The following is a 23689-nucleotide window of genomic DNA, read 5'->3' as shown; positions in this document are numbered from 1 at the left end:
CGATCAAACGCTCACCCCTAACCCCAGTTGTGCCCCATCCCTCTTTCTTAAAATATAGACACCTTAGTTTTTCTTCTAAACTACTTTATTATATATACAACATATTTATCTATTTAGTACAATATATATTTATCTATTTAGTACAGTATTTCTATGCTTTTAGATTATAGATGATTATTTGTTATTATCTATATTATAAATAAAATATTGATTGAATAAATGTCACAAGTTAACTCGACATTTGTGAAATTATTAAAACACTCTTATTTTAAAGGGTAATTAATATTATAATAAGAATATTTTTATATTTTATAATCTTCAAATAAACCAACTAGGTAACATTATTTGATATTGTAGGTTTCATAAAATCTAATTGTAAATTAAACAAATTTTGAAATGCATAGAAAAACAAAAACAATTTTTATAAAGATTAAAAAATAAATGAGGAATTTTAACATTAATATCTTTCCATCAATAATTTATATTTTCTAACAATTCATCGCTATTTAAAACCAAGTCTTTCTTTCTCATCAAAAGAAAAAAGTGTCAGTCAACTCATTAAAACCAAACCGTAGAACACAAAGCCAGTCACTGCCGCCCGACCATAAACTAAAAAATTGATAGCTTAATTCAATTCAGTAAGCAGCAGGCAGCTAGCTTTATCTTTAATTTATCGTGCTGCTGCCTACCTATTGTCATTACCTGCCTGAACCAATCGACTAAAGCTAAACTCTACACCAAAAACAGTTTCAAAAGAAGTCGTGTGAGACGTTTTCGATACATTTTTTAATCAAAATTTGTCATTACTCTATAAACTATGCATACGTTACTTGTTTTAACTTTTGTATTCTAATTTAGTTGTTTTTAGTTTCTATACTTTTCAGGTCCTCTTCAGATCACGAATCCTAATTTAGCAGAGTTTCTTGCTGTCGCAACTGCTCTTGATATTTTTGCTAAAACTGATTGGAATGCCATTAATTGGATTGTTAATTGTGACATGCGATAATGGAATTTATGAATGATTTGTGGGGGATTGGTAGCTATGGTTACTGGGGTTGTAAATGTCAGCTTTGCTGAAGCTTACAGGGAACCGCACGGAATGGTAGATGCTATGGTTACAGCAGGAATTGACAGATCTAAATTATTTCCAGCATGGTGGTAGCATCAGTTCTGGTTTTTTATGATTTTCTTTTTACTTTCTGGGAATAAGTTTCTATTCCCTTAATCTATAACCTTTTTATCAAATATCAATTAATGTACTTGATACAAATCCTTTGTCATTCCACTGTATATGATTCAATCAACGCAAATATAAACATTTATCATAAATATTCAATTGCATTAGAGTTACTATAATAATCCTTGGTTACGTAAGCTAAGAGTCAAAAACTCTCGTCAACCAAGTTAGAATACTTGGGTTGTTATGGAAGGGACCATGGAAATTACATGGATTATGGAGCTTAATTCATCAGTTGACTTTAGCTATGGCTGATGTGGGCTCAAAAAGAACAAATTCCTTTGCTGCTTCGTGGTGATTTCATGGTCATTCATTGATTCTTGTCGTGTTTGGTTCGATTTTGTCATACGTTGGTGTTTCTTTTGGATTATTATGTTGTAACGTTGTATACTGTGGCCTGCTGCTACTCTGTATTCAACTTTTATTAGTAAAACTAGAATTAACCTCTCCCAAGAGTGTTTACTTTTATTAATAATTTCTTTTGGATTTAGTTTTTTGTCATACCATTTCACATCGTATTCCACATCTATACACATATATTTATTTTAATTCGTAACATCATTGTAACATATGCTTGATCACTTACATACAACAATTATAAATATAAACATCCAAATCCACTCCATTTACTTTAGTACTTTCCGAGTTTATTAGCTTAATTATAAGATTGACCCTAAGTGTTCATTTTCAACTCATTTCGCATATGTTCGTGTTTCATTTTTCCCTTGAATTACCATTTGACCAATTTGCGTGCTTTTAACTGATTTGTATTCTAATCTGGCACCTCAATGCATTATCGGATAAACCGAAAGAAATATATTGGTACATATAGCGCATCATCGGATAAGACGAAGCATTTATATAGGAACACTCAGTGAATCATCAAATATAACTAAGAATTTATTCTGACACACTCAGTATATCATTGGATAAACCGAAGCGATCTAACAGTGCATTAGCGGATATACCAAAAGGTAACCTATACATTTAATAAGTAACCGATCTACAATTCCATTATAAGTTCATTCCACATTCTATCAATCTGAATTTCATCATCAATTCACTATTTCAATACTATATATAACAAATCTCAACTCAATTTTCTTACTTTCATCGAATTACACAATTTTTATTTCTATTCAATTTAATCTTGTATCTTAATAATCAAATATATTGGTACCAATTCAATTTCAACTAACAAATCTCAGCTTATCTCTTTATTTTACCATGTGAATAATAGAAATGTGCAATAAATAAATTGATTTGAATTATAAAAATAAAAATCGGAAACTTCAAACTATTCATCGACTACTTTTAACTTTTATTTTCCCTCTCGAGAAATACGGGCCGAAGTTAGTAATTTGTTGCCAAAATTCCAAAACCCTTGAGGCCGTTCTCTCTTCTTCTTTTTTATCTTGTGAATTTCGGTGTTGAAGGATGGAGAAACAATGTTCTCTCTCCTTCCACCAAGTTAAGCTTTTATTTTACAATTTATTATTTCCTTTCCTTTTAAATTTTTCATCAAAATTATAATGAGATTAATCATCCTACCGTCCACTTTATATATATTAAGATGGTATAATTGCCATTTTAATCTTTGGTGCATGTTTCTAATTAAAATCTATAATAATTGGATTTTTACAATTTTAACAATTTAGTCTTTGTATCATAATTAATCACTATTTCGATAAAATTATTTATCCAAAATTCAATTCCTCTATAATATAATTTTTTAAATATTTAATAAAAATATTTACGTTTTCAGTTTACAGAAACGTGATCCGGAATCATATTTTTCAACACCATTGTCTTTCGGGTTGTTACAGGCTTAATTGATTTTTTTTAAATTGTTACTAAGGTCTTTTTGACCCTTTAGCCTTGTTAAATTCAAAAATTTCTAATTTACTTCCAATAAAAGAGTAGGATCAAATTGAATATATGTGTAAATGTTGAGGGCTAAATTTTTTATCTTACCTTATATATAAACACCAAAACAAACATTTAACTGTGCAATTATAAAGGAAGTATTGTTTTGCTCATTCATCTAGCTTATAGAAGCTAATTTACCTTTTTTTCAATAAAACAACTAAAATGCAATTCGTATTAGAGATTTTGTTGCACTTTCACTTATTTTAGTTGGACATAGCAAATAATGATATTAAATATCAGCGAAATCCGTAATAAAAGACCCTCATTTGCTATGTCATATCACACATTTGGCACCTCAAGTATCTTGTTCCACATGCCCTATAGCACCCAATGACCTTGAATACACATAAATTGAATCATTCTCCACCTAAATAGGCATCCGAACCTCTCATAAGCTGAACTAGCAGCTAAAGTGAGTCGAAACAAACAAGCTGAGTGCATTTACAAGCCCCAATTACTATGGGAACGAAAATTTTTACATTAACACTCAATCGAATCCTTGAAGAGATAATAGTCCATATAACAGTATCAAATTATTAAAATTTAGCACGTATTGAACCTTCCAATCCACTTCCTTCAAAAAACTCGATAACAACCCTTTAAACAGAACACAAAGAAAATGATTTCAACCTATTAGCTTCCAAAATTTTATTGTGGATATGTAAGATTTCATGTTAATCTCTTGCACATGTAATTTTTTTTCTTAAGAATTATGTATAAAAGAAGTTTAAGAACAAAGATTAATTAAAACTAAATATGATTGTCTCTGCAATTGCTTTATAAATGAGAATTTGAATCTCAATCGACTTGAAAGATGTCGTAACCATTTTTTGGAAAAATGGGAATCGACTTAAATTTTGAAAATGAAAACGAATAGAGGAGTCGCCACTAATCTTTTTGATGAGGTGTGATCGGGTCACCTCGTAAAAGTGGTTGTTTTTAATAAATGGTTTGACTTATTTAAACAACGATTTTGGTCTGCGCAAATCGAGAAAACAGGTTCGGGAGTCGGTTATGCACAAGGAAGGATTAGCACCTTCGATACGCCCAAAATTGGTACCTAGTTGATTAATTAGTGTCTTAGTGTCGAAGATTGAAAACTTGAAAGATTTTGAAATACAATCCCTCTTTGTAAAAAATGCTCAAATGTTAAAGACCTTCTCGTCTCAAAACATAAAATGTCACATCCAGTGAGTTAGGACACGACATCTTGAATTTTGAGACTAAGCTTGTCTTTTAATTTAAAATTAAAAGGGTATTTGATTATTTAGTGTAAGCGAGAAAAGTCGAAACCCAGTAAGTTAGGGCACGATATCTCGAATTTCCAAATGTCGAATATTGCCTTTGTTAGCAAAAATCTTATCCCGAGGTAACAAAATGTCATACCCGGTAAGTTAGGGCACAACACCTCATATCTCTGAGAATAAGCATTTTTCGAAACTCGTATTGTGATTTTTTTTAAAAGAATATTCCATTATTTAGATGAGACGAGAAAAATCGGAACCCAGTAAGTTAGGGCACGATTCTCGAATTTCCAAATACAGAATATTACTTTTATGAAGGGATTATTTTTGTTAGGTAAAAGATGATATAACATAAATTTGCAAAAACGAAAAGAAATAAATCATGATATTAACAAGCATAAAAAATGGGTAGTATGAATGACAAAAACGAAAGGAATAAACAAGCTATTTAACTTAAGAAGAGAATAATAAGTAAAAATAATAAAGAATGATAAAAATAAAAATAAATAAGAATGATAGGAGCAAGTAAAGGAAACTTAGTAAACCGATAAATAAATGAGTAACATATAAAATAGTAAAACAAAAATAATAATAGTGTTGGCAAAGGATAAAAATGTGTTAATAAAGATAATAAAAATAATACGCTAATGATATAATAGTGATGATAATAATAATAGTAGTAAAATAAAGATAATATAGTAAATAAAATAATAATAATAATAGTAATAAAAATAATAGTAGTGATATTAGTAGTAGCAATAAAGTAGTGGTAATAACAATTGTGCTAATGTCAATAGTGACAAAATAGGGAATATAAAAATCGTAAAGATAATAATGATGTAAATAATAATATATACATAATATATATATATATATATATATATATAAAATATAATGCTAACGGTATGAAATTTATGGGTCTAATACTAAGATAATAATGATGGTAAGAATAAAAATGTTGGTAATAATAATAATAATAATAAGATGAAAATAAAACGACAATCTATTAAGTTACCATAGTAAAATAATGATAATGATGATGTTAATATATTAAATAAAAATAATAATGTAGTAAGTAATAATAATAAGGTATAAATAGTAGAAGTAATATTCATAATGTATGTATATAAGAAAACAGTAGTAAAAGGATATATGTATAATAATAATAATAATAATAATAATAATAATAATAATGATGATGATGATGATGGAATAATAATAGTGAATATAAATAATAGTCGTGAAAATAATAATAATAGTGACAATAATAGAGATAACATGTAGATAAGACATAATAGAAGGAATAATAAAAGATATAGGAATAATAGGAATAGTAATAACAACAGTAATACAGAATATAGTATATTAATGACAATGATTCATGGTAGTAACAATTAACAATGATATATAAAAATAGAAAATAATAATATGGTAGAAAAATATTAATATATTAATAAGAATAATAGTAATGAAATAAGATAATAATAATAACCGTAAGAGTAGTAATAAAAATACAATAATAATATATTAAATAACAAATGATAATAATAATAATGATAATAATAAGAGATAACAATAATATACTACCTTAATTAATTTAATTACAATATTGAAAATAACACAAGAAAGCTAAATTGAAATTAGAGTAAAAGTTAGGGGGCCAATTTGGAAATAAACAAAGAAGAAAGGGACCGATTTAAAAACTTAGAGAAACAGGGAGGGTCTAAAATGGGAAATAACCCCACCCTCTAAATTGCAGGTCAAAAAGGGGACTAAATTGAAATCCGAAGTAAGCTCTTGGGCCAATATTAGGGATTAAAAGGGTTTAATTACAAATTAATAAAAAAGCGGAAGGACCGTGCAAATAAATATACCAGAAATCGAAAACACGCGGATCCTAGGTGGTTCCTGGGTTGGGTCGGACGGGTCATTGGGTCATATGCCAAACGACGTCGTTTTGGCTTGTGGAAGCAAGGCCTAAAACGGATTTGTTTCTGAACGTTTATAAAAGCTAAATTTTTTTTTAAAAATCTTCATTTCACACCACCTTTTTAAAAAAAATTTTTGAGAGCTCCTCTCTGCTCTCTCCCTCTGAACTCCGGTTAGGGGTCTAGGCCTCAACCACCGCCGTGCCGTTCGCCGCGTCGGCCACCGCACACGGTGGTAGGAAATCGCCTCAGGTAATTTTTTTTAATTTTTTTTTCAAAAATTATATCTAGTATATCTATATATATATGTGTTACTATTAATAGGATAGGGATTATATGCAAATAAATCCGAAAAAAAAGAAGAAAAAAGGATGAAAAGGTAGATAGACCTTTGATCTGGTCTTTTGTATTCCTTGCTATGATTTGGAGTATCTCGAAGCCTTGTGATGTTATTTGATTTTTATATTTGAAAAAAAAGGAAGAAAATCTAGAACAAAAACAAAAGGGATCGGTTCTTTACATTCTGTTTGGCTATATATAGCCAAATACAACATTATCTTTTCTTGCTTCTGTCTTTTCTGTTTAATGCTTTGCAGGTGCAGCTTGGGCGGTGGATTTGACGAGGGCGGTGCTGCAGGCGTCGTCAGAGGCAAGTGGGGGCAAAAAGGGGGGTTGACCGACTGCTAAGGTTTTGTTTTCCTTTTTCTTTTCTTCTCTTTTTTTTTTAATGTATTGGGCTGTGTTATTGGGTTTAAGGGTTATTTGAGTTTAAAATTTTTAGGTTTGGGCTTTGTGGGTTAGAAGATAGGTTTTGGGCTAGGGGCCAAACGGGCTTTTACAAAAGATACTAAAGAAAAATGTATAAAATAACAATAACGGGTTTAAACACTTAAATAAGACATATATTATATATTTATTTTCAGTACTCTTAAAGTCATTTTAAGGCTGCAAATGAAAGCAAATTCTCCTTCTAAACATTGCATAACTTGCATTACAGCATAACTTGCATTACATAATATTAATTCAATAATCATTCATCATTACTGGACATGTCCAAAGAAAATAGAAAAGACTTGGGAGGTATTTCAAGGAGTTCTTCTTCACTTTCAAGCATTTTCAAAACTTTGGCCATTGTAGGACGATGTATGGGCTTCGTCTGTATGCACCAAAATGCAACAATTATCATTTTCCTCATAATTTTTTTTACATTTTCAGTCATGTTTTCAAGCTCTATGTTTTCTCCTAATTCAAATTGATGATAAATCCATGAAGGAAAATAAATTTGACTTGAATTGTCAACAAAAGCATTTAGATTTTTCCTCCTTCCCACAATTTCCATTAGCATCATTCCAAAGCTATAAACATCAGCTTTATACGAGATACCTCCAAGATTTTTATAAAACAATTCAGGAGCCATATATCCTAGTGTACCTCGTGCTGCTGTGAGAGAAATAATGCTATCATCCACTGAATGCAACTTTGCAAGGCCAAAATCTGAAAGTTTTGGATTAAAGTTTCCATCTAATAGAATGTTATGTGGCTTGATGTCAAAATGTAAAATCTTCATAGCACAACCATTATGTAAATATTCAATACCTCGACCCACTCCAATTGCTATCTCAAGCATCTTTTGCCAACTCAAGCTGCTACTTCTTGTTGAAAATATAATTTTGTCTAAAGAGCCATTTGTCATGAAATCATAGACAAGAGCTTGTTTTCTTCCCTCCACGCAAAATGCAACAAGTTCCACAACATTCACATGATGAATTCTTCCGATAGTTGCAACTTCATTGATAAAATCTTGGCCATTAGCTTTTGATTCCTTTAACAATTTTACTGCAACAAATTTGCCACTTCGAAGTTTGCCTTTAAACACAGTTCCATAACCTCCCTGACCTAATTTATCCTTGAAACCTCGTGTTATCCTCTTTAATTCAATATACGAATATCTTATAGGCATAAAATTTATTTGGCTTTGAAGAAAGTTCTCAATAGAATCATCTACTGACAAATGTCTTCTTTTTAATTTACGTATAATAAGGACAGTCAAACAAGATATCCCTAAAAGTGTCCGAGCTAATATAATCCCTGTTTTCGAAGAAAAAGTAAGTAAACATTCTAAAATATGTCTTAGGTTTATTTTATTTTTTTTGTATTGTTTGCTATTTGTTGAATCTATAATTTATTTTTTACTTTTTAACTTTTCATTTTCTATTGAAATAAGAAACACTAGATGGAACCTAAGTTAAGCAATGTGCAAATGCTCTACTTTTCCCCAAAGCATAAATGTATCATAAATGTATCGAGTTATACATACCTGTTATTGAAACACAAAAAATTTGTATTCCTGTTAAAAGGTAGATTAAAAAAAAAAAAAAGGAATTGTTACTTGAAGGCACAGTATGAATTAGGAAAGCAAAAGGAAAATCCATTTGTAAAAAATATACGCTAATTAATGTAAAATTATTTTTTAGGAAAGCAAAAGCAACGAGCATTGAATAAGGCTTGCTCATGTCTTGTGACAAGTTCAGTATGAAAAAATTTTAAAAGTTCAAATCAGCGGACAACTTTCTACAAGGCATGCCTACATTTTACTAAACTTCTTTGCTTTCATATTCAGAACAAAAAAATTAAGTATGAAATTTATATGTTTAAAGGACTTATGTTTTTGTTCTAATTTCTTACAAGCTAATTAAGAGATATTATGAGGATCAACCCGCAGGCAAATAGACATCATTGGGAGCCAAAAAAGCCTTGAAATTTCATTCATAAGGTCCAACAAATTGAAGAGTTTGAAATGAATTTAATTATGTTGTTCGAAAGAAATCAACTTCTTCATAATTAGATAAGATTATTCGGTTTTATTAAAAAAAATTATCACTTTTATCACAATTATGATGCAATTTAACTATGTATCTTGAACTTCATTGATTGGAGCAAGTCATATAGGTGATTATTGTTAGAATTAAGTGACCCAAATTCTTATTTAAATAAAATACGATGGAAAATAAAATAAAAGTAAAATCCATATAGAACTAGACTTCTTTTATTTTATTTTAGAATAAGGTTTTAAACCTTATTAAACTCCATCTATTTTATATTGATTAGGATAAGGTGTTTCAATCCTACTAGAATATGGCTTTGCAAGCCTATAAATAGACATAGTCTATTCCTCTTGTATTTGAGTAAAAATTTTTCGACATAGTGAATTTTCTTCTCCTCCGCCGTGGTTTTTTTTCGAAAGGGTTTCCACGTAAAATTTATGTGTTCTTTATTTTATTTATTTTATTCTATTTTATTTTTCACAAATTGGTATCGAGCTTCCGGTTATTCATCTCGATCACGGTAATGGCGTCTTTGAAGTATGAAATTCATTGTTGGATCGCAACACCAGATTTGCGTTGTGGTAAATTAAGATGCAAGCGTTCTTGCAGATGGATCTAGAGGATGCCCGCTAGGATAGATAAGATGCCTTCGACATTAACAGATGAAGAGAAGAAGCGTAAGGATCGAAAGGCATTAACACAATTACATCGCATTTGTCCAACGAAATTTTGCGAGGATGTGATGAAAGAGAAAACGCATTGCATTATGGAAGAGGCTAGAACAAATATGTATGTCGAAAACTCTAACAAGCAAGTTGCATATGAAGCAGCGTCTTTATGCTCATCGTTTGGAGGAAGGTGCGTCTGTACACGAACACTTAACAGTGTTTAAAGAAATTCTCTCAAACTTGGAGGCCATGGAGGTTCAGTATGATAAGGAAGATCTAGGGTTGATTCTACTTTGTTCGTTGCCCCCGTCTTATTCAACCTTTAGAGACACGATTTTATATAGCCGCGAGTCTCTCACAGTTGATGAGGTTTATGATTCTTTAACCTCGTATGATAAGATGAAGCATCTTGTGGTTAAACCCAACTCTCAAGGAGAGGGTCTCATTGTTCGTGGGAGACAAGACCGGAATGTTGATGATGATCGTGGTAGAACACAGGAACGGAATCCTCGTGGTAAATCTAAGGGTAGATCGAAATCTTCAAACAGAGGTAAAACTTGCAACTTCGAAAGAAGAAAGGGCACATTAAACTGAGTGCTATAAGCTACAAAATAAGATTAAAAGGAGGTGCGAATCAAAAGGGAAAACAATTAAAATTCGGTGAAGTCGATGTTGTAGAAGACTACAGCGATGGTGAACTTCTAGTTGTTTCTGTCAATGATTCTAAAGTAAGCGAGGAGTGGATACTTGATTCAGGCTGCACCTTCCACATGAGTCCCAATCGGGATTGGTTTACAACTTATGAAACAGTATCTGAAGGTGTTGTTTTGATGGGAAATAATGTTTCATGTAAAATCGCAGGTGTTGGAACAATTAAAGTTAAGATGTTTGATGGAGTTGTCAGAACACTTAGTGACGTGCGTCATGTTCCAGAATTGAAAAGAAATTTAATTTCGTTGAGTACTCTTGATTCAAAAGGGTACAAATACACAGCTGAAAGTGGGGTTTTAAAGATTTCAAAGGGTCCTTGTTGTGATGAAAGGGCAAAGAAAGATTGCCAAGTTATATGTTTTCTGTGGTTCTATCATATCGGTGATGCAATTGCCGCTTCCTCTTCCTTGTCGATGATGATATTACTAAACTTTGGCATATGCGCCTAGGGCATATGAGTGAGAATGGCATGGCGTAATTAAGCAAAAGAGGACTTCTTAATGGGCAAGGAATTTGCAAACTGAATTTCTGTGAGCCTTGTGTTTTGGGAAGCAAAGAGAGTTCGATTCACTAGAGGAATCCATAACACGAAGGAAACGTTGGAGTATATCCATTCGATCCGTGGGGGCCGTCCGAGTTCCTTCGAGAGGTGGAGCTAATTATATGCTAACCTTTATTGATGATTTTTCCGAAAAGTTTGGGCGTTCTTCCGAAGCGTAAAAGCGATGTGTTTTCCACATTTAAGTCTTGGAAAATTATGATTGAAAAACAGACGGAAAACAGATAAAATACCTCCGCATGCACAATGGCTTAGAGTTCGCTCGATGAGTTTAATAGATTGTGCAAGTCGGAAGGATCATGAGACACTTGACGATTCGTCATACTCCACACAGAAAGCGGCGTTGCAGAGCGAATGAACAGAACAATCATGGAGAAGGTTCGATGTATGTTGTCAAATGCCAACTTATCAAGTCATTTTGGGCGTAGCGACCTCTCTGCATGTTTTTGATCAACCGATCTCCATCCGTTGCCATTGAGAAAAAGACTCCACAAGAGGTATGGTCCGTAATCCCGCTAATTATTCGATTTAAAGATTTTTGGGTGTCTGCGTATGCTCATGTTGATAATGGAAAATTGGAACCGAGATCCATTAAATGCGTTTTCTTGGTTATAAAGCTGGTGTAAAAGGCTATAAGTTATGGTGTCCGAAAATAGAAAAGTTGTGATTAGCAGAGATGTTGTTTTTGATGAAACGCTATGCTACCTAACTTATCTCTTAAAGACTCTTTCAATAAAGAAAACCAAAAGGGTGGAGCATCGATTAATCACGTAATCAACTCCTCAAGCCAAGACAAAATTGAGAATAGAGTTGCTTCTTCACCGCAATACTCTATCGCAAAAAACAGGACAAGAAGAGAAATTAAACCTCCAAAGAAGTATGCCGAGGTTGATCTAGTTGCTTATGCTTTAAATGTGGTGAAGATATAGATGCTAATCAAGAGCCATTTAATTATTCGAGGCGATTAGTCGTGAAGACTCGAAAAGTGGATGTTTGCTATGCAAGAGGAGATGGAATCACTCCACAAAAAATGAACATGGGATCTTGTAAAACTTCCTAAAGGTAAAAAGGCATTCGTTGTAAATAGGTGTTTAAAAGAAAGAAAGGACTCTGGAGTTGAAGAACCCGGATATAAAGCAAGGCTTGTTGCAAAGGGTTACAGTCAAATTCCAGGAGTGGACTTCACAGATGTGTTCTCTCCAGTTGTTAAGCATAGTTCGATTCGAGCTTTGCTTGGTATTGTGGCCATGCATGATTTGGAGCTTGAGCAGTTAGATGTAAAAACCGCATTTTTGCATGGAGAACTTGAGGAAGATATTTACATGCAACAACCAGAGGGTTTTATAGTCTCAGAAAAAGAGGACTATGTTTGCTTCTTGAAAAAGTCACTTTACGGTTTGAAACAATCACCAAGACAAGTGGTACAAGAGGTTTGATTCCTTTATGACTTCTCATGATTTTAAAAGAAGTAGTTTTGACAGTTGTGTCTACTTTAAGAAAAACAGTGATGGTTCTTTTGTGTATCTACTTCTTTATGTTGATGACATGTTGATAGCAAAGAAAAGATAAAAGAGAGATAAGAAAGGTTAAAGCCCAACTAAGTGAAGAATTTGAGATGAAAGATTTAGGACCAGCAAAGAAGATACTTGGTATGGAGATTCTCGAGATAGAAAAGCAAGTAAATTGTACCTAAGTCGGAAGGGTACATTGAGAAAGTTCTTTTGTGTTCAATATGCAGAGTGCTAAGCTCGTTAGTACTCCTTTAGCGACCATTTCAGACTTTCATCGGCCTTATCTCCTCAATCGATAATGAGATTGAGTACATGTCACATGTTCCATACTCTAGTGCAGAGGATCTCTCATGTATGCTATGGTTTGTTCACGCCCGATTTATCATATGCAACGGTCGGCAGCTTAGCGGATACATGGCGAATCTCGGTAAAGAACACCGGAAAGCGATTCAATGGATTTTAAGATACTTACGAGGCACTACTAATGTTTGCTTACAGTTTGGAAGAACTAAAGATGGAGTTATAGGGTATGTTGATGCTGATTTTCTTGGAGACCTTGATAGAAGAAGATCTCTCACAAAGTTACGTCTTTACAATCGGAGGTTGTGCAATTAGTTGGAAAGCCACTTTGCAAACTACATCGCTTTGTCTACCAATCAAGCTGAGTACATGGCGATTATCGAGGCTTGTAAAGAAGCTATTTGGTTGAAGGACTATTCAGTGAACTCAATGAAGACCTTCAAATCAAACAAGATTTTGTGACATCAGAGTGCCATCTTTCTTACAAAAGATCAAATGTTTCATGAGAGAACAAAACACATTGATATTCGGTATCATTTTGTTCGTGATATTATTGCTCGTGGTGATATTGTTGTGAGCAAAATTAGCACTCATGAAAATCCTGCAGATATGATGACTAAGTCACTTCCTATAACCAAGTTTGAGCATTGCTTAGACTTGGTTGGTGTTCATTGTTGAAGTTAAACCCTTAAGGGGTTTTTGGAAGAGGTGAAGAACTTGTTTATTGAAAGTTCGCGATGAAGAACTTGTTCATTGAGAATTTGTGTCAAGGTGGAGATTGTTAGAATTAAGTGACCCAAATTCTTATTTAAATAAAATACGATGGAAAATAAAATAAAAGTAAAATCCATATAGAACTAGACTTCTTTTATTTTATTTTAGAATAAGGTTTTAAACCTTATTAAACTCCATCTATTTTATATTGATTAGGATAAGGTGTTTCAATCCTACTAGAATATGGCTTTGCAAGCCTATAAATAGACATAGTCTATTCCTCTTGTATTTGAGTAAAAATTTTTCGACATAGTGAATTTTCTTCTCCTCCTGCGTGGTTTTTTTCCGAAAGGGTTTCCACGTAAAATTTATGTGTTCTTTATTTTTATTTATTTTATTCTATTTTATTTTTCACAATTATAATGTTTTTTTATTGATTTTTAAGTGATATTAAGAGATTTATTTTTGGAAATAAATTAGGTTATCATTTAGGAGTTATTTTTAATTTAAATTACTTGTATTTTCAGTCTATAAATAGGCCATGCTGCCACCCTCTTTATTCATTGAATAAAAAAATATTCTTTTAGTGAAATTTTGTTTTTTAAATATAATAGTGTTTTAAGGATTCGAGTTATTCGACTTTTATTTTCTTTTGAAATTAGTTGTTTTCGAAACATTTTGAACTCAAACTTAATGAATGATTCTAAAGGGTATGGATTAGATGAATAGACTATGTTCTTGGAGATTGTCTTGGTAGCTACTCAGAATGGTAATTCAATCTTTTAATCTTTGTCAGAATGGTGCTATGATTCTCATTATCAGCTTAAACGAAGCTTTGGGCATGGTGTTTTGTTTTGGAGAATGATGTTTCAAGATCAGATGGAATGTTTTTAATAGTTTTATCAATGAGTTTTGTTAAGTATGACTCCTATTTTAGTTAAATTTGAGAAATAATCTTTTAGTTAAACTCTATTTATTTGTTTCAATCAAACACTGATTAGTAGATTATTTTATTATTATTTGACCTATGAATTTAGCCTATAAATAGGCTCTTTTACAACATTAGAAAATACATCCATTAGATATTAGAACTCATAACACATTTAGAGAATTTTGTGTTTACGCATTGAGGGTTCTTTGTTTTTTGGGTTTAGTTTTTATCTCAATCTTTTGTACTCTTCGTTCTTTTGTCATTATAGTAAAATTATCTTTACCCGTGATTTTTTATCTTCTTTGTAGGGGTTTTTTCATGTTAAATTTGTATGTTCAATTTCTCAATTTATTCCGTCATTTTTTTTTCTTGTTACTTAATCGGGTCGATCACCAACAAGTTTCATAGTAATTTGTCTTTTTTTTTTAATTATAAATCTTTAGTATATTGAAATATGTATTCTAGCATTTTAAATTTTTTTTCCAAATTCAATAAAACTACACTTGTTGCCATATGTATTTTTGGTATTTTGATTACCTTTTTTTAGTTTTATAAAAACGTGTGATAGCGTATTAAATTCTTTGAAATTTACAATTCCATCAACAAGGTATTAGAAAGAAAAGAAATCTAGTGATATTTTTATATTAGCCAACTCTGTAAAACAACACATACCTGTACTGGATGGAAAAGTAAGGTCTGAGGCTGAGACTGGGAGAATAAGAGTCGCCATGTTTTGTGCATATAGAAGAAGCCCTCTCATTAGCAGCGAGTACAATGATTTCACTCTGAAATTTTCAAAAAAGCACATTAAAGAAATCATTGATTTCTTGATAAGACCATGAAATAATTAAAAGGACATAATAGCGGTAATATATAGAAGACTAATTACATTTTCAACACTGATTGTGATTTTGTAATAAAGTAATTTTATCCAAAATATTAATAAATGTTATGTACGGTAATAAAGAAATTACTTTTAAATAAAAAAATTGCAAGATGATAATAATTTTTGATTTAGTGAGAATTATATTATTTTGTAAGCATAAGAAATTTAGTTTAATCCTAAGCAACTTTATTCTCATACTTAATTATTAATAAATAAAAATAATATAAGATCAAATTTTAAAGATAAATATTGTTAAAAATGTTAGTCACGAAAGCCCAACATAAACTATAAAAAACCATAATACTTTTTTTTCCTGAAATAACCTACCAATATATTTATAAAAAATAATTAGTGAAAAGACCCGTTTTTGAGTTGAGAGAAATTTGATGAGTTTATCAAATAATTTAAGAAAAACAGTTTATATAAAAATAATAAATAAAAACAACCGTAGAGAATAATATATTTCAGAACTAAGCATGTCCAATTGTTTGGATTTTTCATTACTAAAAAAATATTTCTACAAAATGCCTCACAAGTTAACAACTGAGCTCCAATCCAGCAGGCCATCTTCAAAACTCCAGAAAAATGGGGCACCCATCATCAGCTTTTGGTAAATATCAAAAGTAGAGAGGTCACTGATGTTGTGAACACCGATCGGAACCAGGGCCTCAACTGTGCAAGAGGGATGAAAAGCAGAGGGTGGAGTTCCTCCATCCAAAAAATAGAAGTAATTATTATTAGTTGGTGGAAAGGAAGAGCAACGAGAAGCATTTATGTAATTAGCCCCACGCCAAGATTTGTTTATCTTCATACTGCAATTCATGACAAACATCTCTTCATATGTAGATCTATCGAAATAAAACTCAGTATGAAGATACGTATAAGTTATTGCTATTCGATAGAATTTTCTACGCATAGGAAAACCGAAAGGAAGAGAGCATCTATCTATGTCCAGATTCACATCTACAAGATGAATAGTTTGGTTATCATAAGATATGTGTTGGACATAGAAACTCCCGCGTTCCATAGGGAAAATGGCGCGGTTGTTGTCGCACACCAGCTCAAACCCCTTATGACCACAGCTACGAGGCTGGTTTTTTAATCGAAAAGGGTAACTAATGTTAAGGTTTCCGCAAAAAGCAAATCCACAAGGCGTGTTTATGTTTCGAGCGGTGCAAGCATGAGGAAAGAAAGAGAAAGCAAGGGCCAGGAGTTGCAGGAGGAGCCAAAATAATGCAAATTTTGGTGTTGCCATCCTCAACCTCAAGTACGAGTGGCAGAGAAAGGAGATTTATATAACTAAGGACGTTTGTTTAATTTGTATAACACCAAACTCAAACTCTAATCATATAAATTTTAATAAATCCTAAAGGTTTTTTATTTTTATTTTTATGTCAATACATGAGGAGGAAAATAGAAAGATGAGATTAAGGATGGTAGTTCAATTTAATATAGGCTAAGGCTAACCTAACCAAGTGCAAACTCTAGTGTCACTGTCATGGTTGCGGATTCTCTTGCGCAACTCATGACACTGGTATCTTCATAAATAAAACTTCCATGCCTCAAATGTGCCTCATCTCTCTTTCTTAAAATATTGACACCTTAATTTTTTTAAAATTATTTTATTATATATATATAGCATATTTATCTATTAAAATGGCTGATTGAATAGGTGTAATGACTCAACTTGACGCTCATTTAACTGTGAAGTTATTAAAATATTATTATTTTAAAAGTAATTAATATTATAATAAATATATTTTATCTTTTCATACTTTTATATATATTTCCAATAAAATAGTTACATAAAATTATTTGATAATTGAATACAAGACTAATAAATTCATATAAAATATCATTACCACTCCATAAATAATGATTTGTTAACATATTTTTATAAATATATATTTCTAATATAAAATATTTTCGTTCACTGATAAAATCTAGTTTTAAATATAAAATTTTTTGAGATACATAAAAAGTTCTTTTATAAAGATCGAAAAATAAGTGAAACCAAGTCTGTCTTTCTAATAAAAAACAAAAAAGTGACAGACAATTAATTAAAGCCAAACCATTGAGCACAAAGCCAGTCACTGGCCGACCATAAGATAAACAATTGATAGCTTAATTCAATTCAGAAAGCAGCAGGCAGCAGGCAGCAGGCAGCAGGCAGCAGGCAGCAGGCAGCTAGCTTTGTTTATCTTTATTTTATTGTGCTGTTGCCTACCTATTGTCATTACCTGGCTGAATCAATCAACTAAAGCTACGCTGTATCACCAAAAACAGTTTAAAGGCCCACTTTAGTTTCAAAAGAAGCCGTGTGAGACGTTTTCGATACATTTTTTAATCAAAATTTGTCGTTAATCTCTAAATTATGCATACGTAACTTGTTTCAACTTTTGTATTCTAATTTAGTTGTTTTTAGTTTCTATACTTTTCAGGTCCTCTTCAGATCACGAATCCTAATTTAGCAGAGTTTCTTGCTGTCGCAACTGCTCTTGATATTTTTGCTAAAACTGATTGGAATGCCATTAATTGGATTGTTAATTGTGGCATGCGACAATGGACTTTATGAATGATTTGTGGGGGATTGGTAGCTAAGATTACTGGGGTTGTAAATGTCAGCTTTGCTGAAGTTTACAGGGAACCACACGGAATGATAGATGCTATGGTTACAGCAGGAATTGACAGATCTGAATTATTTCCAGCATGGTGGTAGCATCAGTTCTGGCTTTTTGTGATTTTCCTTTTACTTTCTGGTAATAAGTTTCTATTCCATTAATCTATAACCTCTTTATCAAATATCAATTAATATACTTGATACAAGTCCTTTGTCATTCCACTGTATATGATTCAATCTACGCAAATATAAACATTTATCATAAACATTCAATTGCATTAGGGTTACTAGAATAATCCTTGGTTACGTAAGCTAAGAGTCAAAAACTCTCGTCAACCAAGTTAGAATACTTGGGTTGTTATGGAAGGGACGCATGGAAATTACATGGATTATGGAGCTTAATTCATCAGTTGACTTTAGCAATGGGTGATGCGGGCTTCAAAAGAACAATTTCCTTTGCTGCTTCGTGGTGATTTCATGGTCATTCATTGATTCTTGCCGTGTGTTTGGTTCGATTTTGTCATACGCTGGTGTTTCTTTTCGATTATTATGTTGTAATGTTCTGCATTGTGGCCTGCTGCTGCTCTGTATTCAACTCTACTTTTATTAATAAAACTAGAATTAGCCTCTCCCAAGAGTGTTCAGTTTTTTAATATTTTAAGTAATTAGTAATAAATAATTTTAAATTAAATTTTACAAAATAAAATAAAAATTAAAGTAATGATAATTATTTATTTATCTTTTATATATTACAAATTTACATATTATATGTGAATTTTAAAATATATTTGAATCCTATAAAATTTAAAACAAAGGAAAAAAGAAAACTTATCCACCCACTTGTTGGGGTTCTTTTTATTACAAGGTACTAGTATAGTTTCCAATTCATATATTGGATTAATTATTTGTTTGTTTTAAAGCAAAATTTAAAAGTTAAAGCAAAATTTAAAAGTTAATTCTTGCTGTAGTTTTATCTTTATGGATTTAATTCATTTATATTTTAAATTTAAAATTTTAATCTAATTATTACCTTTTTTAAATTCTTGTTGTAACATTTTGAAATTTTAAAAACAACCCTTAATAACCTTGTTAAAAATGACATTAAAAATATTAATATAAATTTAAAAAACACTCATTTTAAATATTAATATTAATATAAATATTATATATTTATTTTAGTGCTCTTAAAGTTATTTTAAGGCTGCAAATGAAAGCAAATTCACCTTCTAAACATTTCATAACTTGCATTACATAATATTAATTCAATAATCATTATCATTACTAGACATGTCCACAGAAAATAGAAAAGACTTAGGAGGAATTTCAAGGAGCTCTTCAAAACTTTGTTCATTATAGGACGACGATGTATGGGCTTCGTCTGTATGCACGAATATGCAACAATTATCATTTTCCTCACAATTTTATTTACATCTTCTGTCATGTTTTCAAGCTCTATGTTCTCTCCTAATTCAAATTGATGATAAACCTATGAAGGAAAATAAATTTGGCTTGAATTGTTAGCAAAAGCATTCAGATTTTTCCTCCTTCCCACAATTTCCATTAACATCATTTCAAAGCTATAAACATCAGCTTTATACGAGATACCTTCAAGATTTTGATAAAACAATTCAGAAGCCATATATCCTAGTGTACCTCGTGCTGCTGTGAGAGAAATAATGCTATCATCCATTGAATGCAACTTTGCAAGGCCAAAATCTGAAAGTTTTGGATTAAAGTTTCCATCTAATAGAATGTTATGTGGCTTGATGTCAAAATGTAAAATCTTCATAGCACAACCATTATGTAAATATTCAATACCTCGACCCACTCCAATTGCTATCTCAAACATCTTTTGCCAACTCAAGCTGCTACTTCTTGTTGAAAATATAATTTTGTCTAAAGAGCCATTTGTCATGAAATCATAGACAAGAGCTTATTTTTTCCCCTCCACACAAAATCCAACAAGTTCCACTACATTCACATGATGAATTCTTCCTATATTTGCAACTTCATTGATAAAATCTTGGCCATTACCTTTCGATTCCTTTAGCAATTTTACTGCAATAAATTTGCCTCTTCGAAGTTTGCGTTTAAACACAATACCATAACCTCCCTAACCTAATTTACCCTTGAAACCTCTTGTTATTTTCTTTAATTCAGCATATGAATATTTATAGGCATAAAATTTATTTGACTTTGAAGAAAGTTCTCAATCGCATCATCTACTGACAAATGCCTTCTTCTTAATTTGTATATAACAAGAGCAATCAAGCAACATATCCCCAAAAATGTCCTTATCAGTAACATCCCTGCTTTTCAAGAAAAAATCAAGCAACACCATAATTCTATACTATACATGGTTTTTACTGTTCATATCATAAAGGTTTTGTGCTTTTCAATTTGTTTCATTTTATATCTATTTTTACTTCCAAACTTTTTCTTTATATAAAAGTGAGACAAATATAAACGAGATGGAGACTAATTCAACAACACAATAGTATGATAGAAGTACAGAACTGCATACCTGTTATTGCAAGAAAAGGAATTTGTTGGACTGTTAAAAGACATACAAGAAATATGTGTTACATGAATGTATGGTAGGAAAGTAAAGGAAAAACCATAAAAAAAAATTGATAAGTGCTAAGAGTAACATGTTTTAGTCATATTTTTAATGCATTTTTTTGGTGATTATTCAATATTAATGGTGAATTTTATCCTCTTAATCATTTAAATTCATTTTTTTATACTTAGGACAACATTTGGATGCAAAAGGAGGAAAAATCGGAGCAAGTTACAGGAGCCACACGAGCTAGACCATTCCACATGACTCGGACACACAACTGCACAAATTGCTGTCTGAACAGCTGAAAAACACAATTTTTAGGAGTTTTTTGGACATTCTAAGACATATATATGACAAAAATAAGAAGATAGGAGTGAGCCGTAATAAAATATTCATGAAAACAACTGGAAAAACACCATTGATGCCGATTCTAAAGCATATTATACTAAGTTTCTTTATTTCATTCGGTTATATTATCTTTGGGATGGTTTTATTTGCAAGCATCAACTAATTTTCTAAATACCTAGTGAGATGAACCCTATTAAGGATTTTGTTGTTTGATTTTTATTTTACACAATAAAGACCTAGATCTTGTTCTCAATTATGTGTACTTAATTATTGGTTTAATATTTCTAGAATATTGATCCATGATAGATCCTATTTAAGAGTAGATCTAACTTAATTGAGTAGAGTTATATGCAATCCTAAAAATAAGACGACATAGATCTATCAGATTAGAGTCAAATCTGTTAGAATTTATAAAATAAATCTACAATATAACTTAATAAACCAGGATCTGTCATGTCAAATCATTAAGAATAAATCAAGAACAAAACTAGATGCGGAAGCGTACCTGAATCCATGGATTTCTTGAAACTTTCTGGAACTTGGGGATTTGATCTTCCAAATTAGCACACAAAAAACTCAGAGAATATCTACTCTTTCTTTCCTAATGATGGGATATTAGAAAAGATATCTTGTGTATAATTTGGGGACCATAACCCTAATATTTATAACCTTAGCATATTAGTTCTAATCAAATTCTAATTAGCCCATCATTAATTAGAATTTGATTAGAAGAGTATCTACACATATTTGACCCATACTTTATTTAATAATTAAAAGCCCAATAAAATTCTAACCAAATTAGATCACTTTTAATTTGGGCTAACCTATCATGATAGTAAATAATAACATGTAATTAACGTTATTATATATGTGATGTCCAAATTTTCCAACAATCTCCTACTTGGACCACATATATATACTAATATTTTTATAATTACATGTCATTATAAAACCTTATGAGCTCAAAATTTTTACTATCATATCCAAAAGGCATTCCTTACAATCTCGTCCATTAATTATGTTAACATAGAACCAAGGCGACTTCCGTTACAAATATTGTAACTAAATCCGTCCATGATCACGTATATTAACACAACCAAATGACATAGATCAAGTATGGATGTGTAGCATGGTAATTACATGCAATATGATCTAAACATGTCTATTTCCAACTGGTCCTTCCTTAAACTTAAGTGAGGTCAATTTCAAAATAATAAACAGAGTGAATAAACTGAATACTTTATTTCTGATCAGAAAATAACTAAATACATAAATGTCTGAAATATAAACTCCCACTAAATCATGATATCCTCAAACAATGTAACACCCATGTGAGCAGAGTGCTCATGAAAGACCTTGGGTGGTAAACCTTTTGTGAGCGGATCCGCTATCATGGAGTTTGTCCCAATGTGCTCTATGGAGATTTGACCATTTTGCACTCTTTCTTTTACAACTAGGAACTTTATGTCAATATGCTTTGACTTAGATGAACTCCTGTTGTTATTGGAATACAGCACTACTGACTTATTGTCACAAAATAATTTGAGTGGTCTTTTTACATTCTCCAAAATGCGCAGCCCTGTGATAAAGTTCCGCAACCATATTCCATGGTTTGATGCCTCATAGCATGCTACAAACTCTGCTGCCATAGTGGATGAAGCTACAAGTGTCTGTTTGACACTTTTCCAAGATATAGCTTCTCCGGCTAACAGGTAAATATAGCCTGATGTAGATTTCCTACTATCTTGGCATCCAGCGAAATCAGAATCAGAATACCCTATAACCTCCAAAAGATTTGATCTCTTATAAGCAAGCATGTAATCTTTTGTTCTCTGAAGATATCTCATAACCCTTTTGGCTGCTATCCACTGGTCTATACCAGGGTTGCTTAAATATCTGCCTAACATCCCAACAATATACGCAATGTCCGGACGCGTACATATTTGAGCATACATTAAACTCCCAACAGCTGATGCATAGGGAATCTTTTGCATTTCATGAATTTCAAGGTTACTTTTAGGGCATTGAGTAAGACTAAATTTGTCTCCTTTAGCGACAGGGGTGTCACCTGGTCTACAATTCTGCATGCCAAACCTTTTGAGTACTTTATCGATATAGCTCTTTTGTGATAATCCAAGAATACCTCGAGATCAATCTCGATGTATCTGAATCCCTAAAACAAAAGAGGTGTCCCCAAGATCTTTCATCTCAAAATGCTTGGATAAAAATCTCTTGGTTTCGTGCAATAAGCCTATATCATTAGTGGCAAGCAAAATGTCATCAACATATAGAACCAGAAATATATACTTACTCCCATTGAATTTGTGATACACACAATCATCAACAATATTCATTTCAAAACCGAACGAAATAATTATTTGATGAAACTTGTGGTACCATTGACAGGAAGCTTGTTTGAGTCCATAGATGGATTTTGTCAATTTGCAAACCATATTCTTTGAGTCTTTCGACTCAAAATTTTCTGGTTGCACCATATAAATTGTTTCTTCAATGTCACCATTAATAAACGCAGTCTTAACATCCATCTGATGTAACTCAAGATCAAAATGAGCAACAAGTGCCATGATTATCCTAAAGGAGTCTTTCGATGAAACTGGAGAGAAGGTCTCTGTAAAATTAATGCCTTCTTTCTGAGTATATCCTTTAGCTACAAGACGTGCCTTATACCTTTCCACATTACCATTTGTATCCCTC

At 31.6% G+C, this 23689-nt stretch overlaps 1 protein-coding gene and 1 pseudogene across 1 annotated transcript; both read right to left on the bottom strand.

Annotated features, from left to right (window-relative positions):
* Window positions 1–7368: 7368 nt before the first annotated feature.
* Window positions 7369–16698, bottom strand: LOC108481157 (rust resistance kinase Lr10-like). The gene is made up of 3 exons (XM_053019440.1): window positions 15977–16698; window positions 15230–15342; window positions 7369–8426 (listed from the first exon to the last, which is right to left on the bottom strand). The coding sequence occupies exons 1-3, from the start codon at window positions 16696–16698 to the stop codon at window positions 7369–7371; spliced, it is 1893 nt and encodes a 630-aa protein (XP_052875400.1).
* Window positions 16699–19258: 2560 nt separating this feature from the next.
* Window positions 19259–20370, bottom strand: LOC108481158 (rust resistance kinase Lr10-like; annotated as a pseudogene).
* Between the last annotated feature and the right edge of the window lie 3319 nt (window positions 20371–23689).

Source organism: Gossypium arboreum, chromosome 1, assembly GCF_025698485.1.
Source record: "Gossypium arboreum isolate Shixiya-1 chromosome 1, ASM2569848v2, whole genome shotgun sequence".
Lineage (NCBI taxonomy): Eukaryota > Viridiplantae > Streptophyta > Magnoliopsida > Malvales > Malvaceae > Gossypium > Gossypium arboreum.
The sequence above is the reverse complement of the archived record's forward strand: the minus strand, read 5'-3'. Positions and strand labels throughout refer to the sequence as shown.

What these genes read in the sequence shown, in the direction of transcription:
- LOC108481157 (XM_053019440.1), bottom strand. Translation starts at nt 16,698, where the DNA reads ATGGCAACACCAAAATTTGCATTATTTTGGCTCCTCCTGCAACTCCTG. An exon ending in TGGAGCTCAGTTGTTAACTT is followed by an intron (nt 15,343 to 15,976) that starts GTGAGGCATTTT and finishes TGAAAATTTCAG; the next exon opens with AGTGAAATCATTGTACTCGC. An exon ending in TACTTTTCCATCCAGTACAG is followed by an intron (nt 8,427 to 15,229) that starts GTATGTGTTGTT and finishes CTTCGAAAACAG; the next exon opens with GGATTATATTAGCTCGGACA.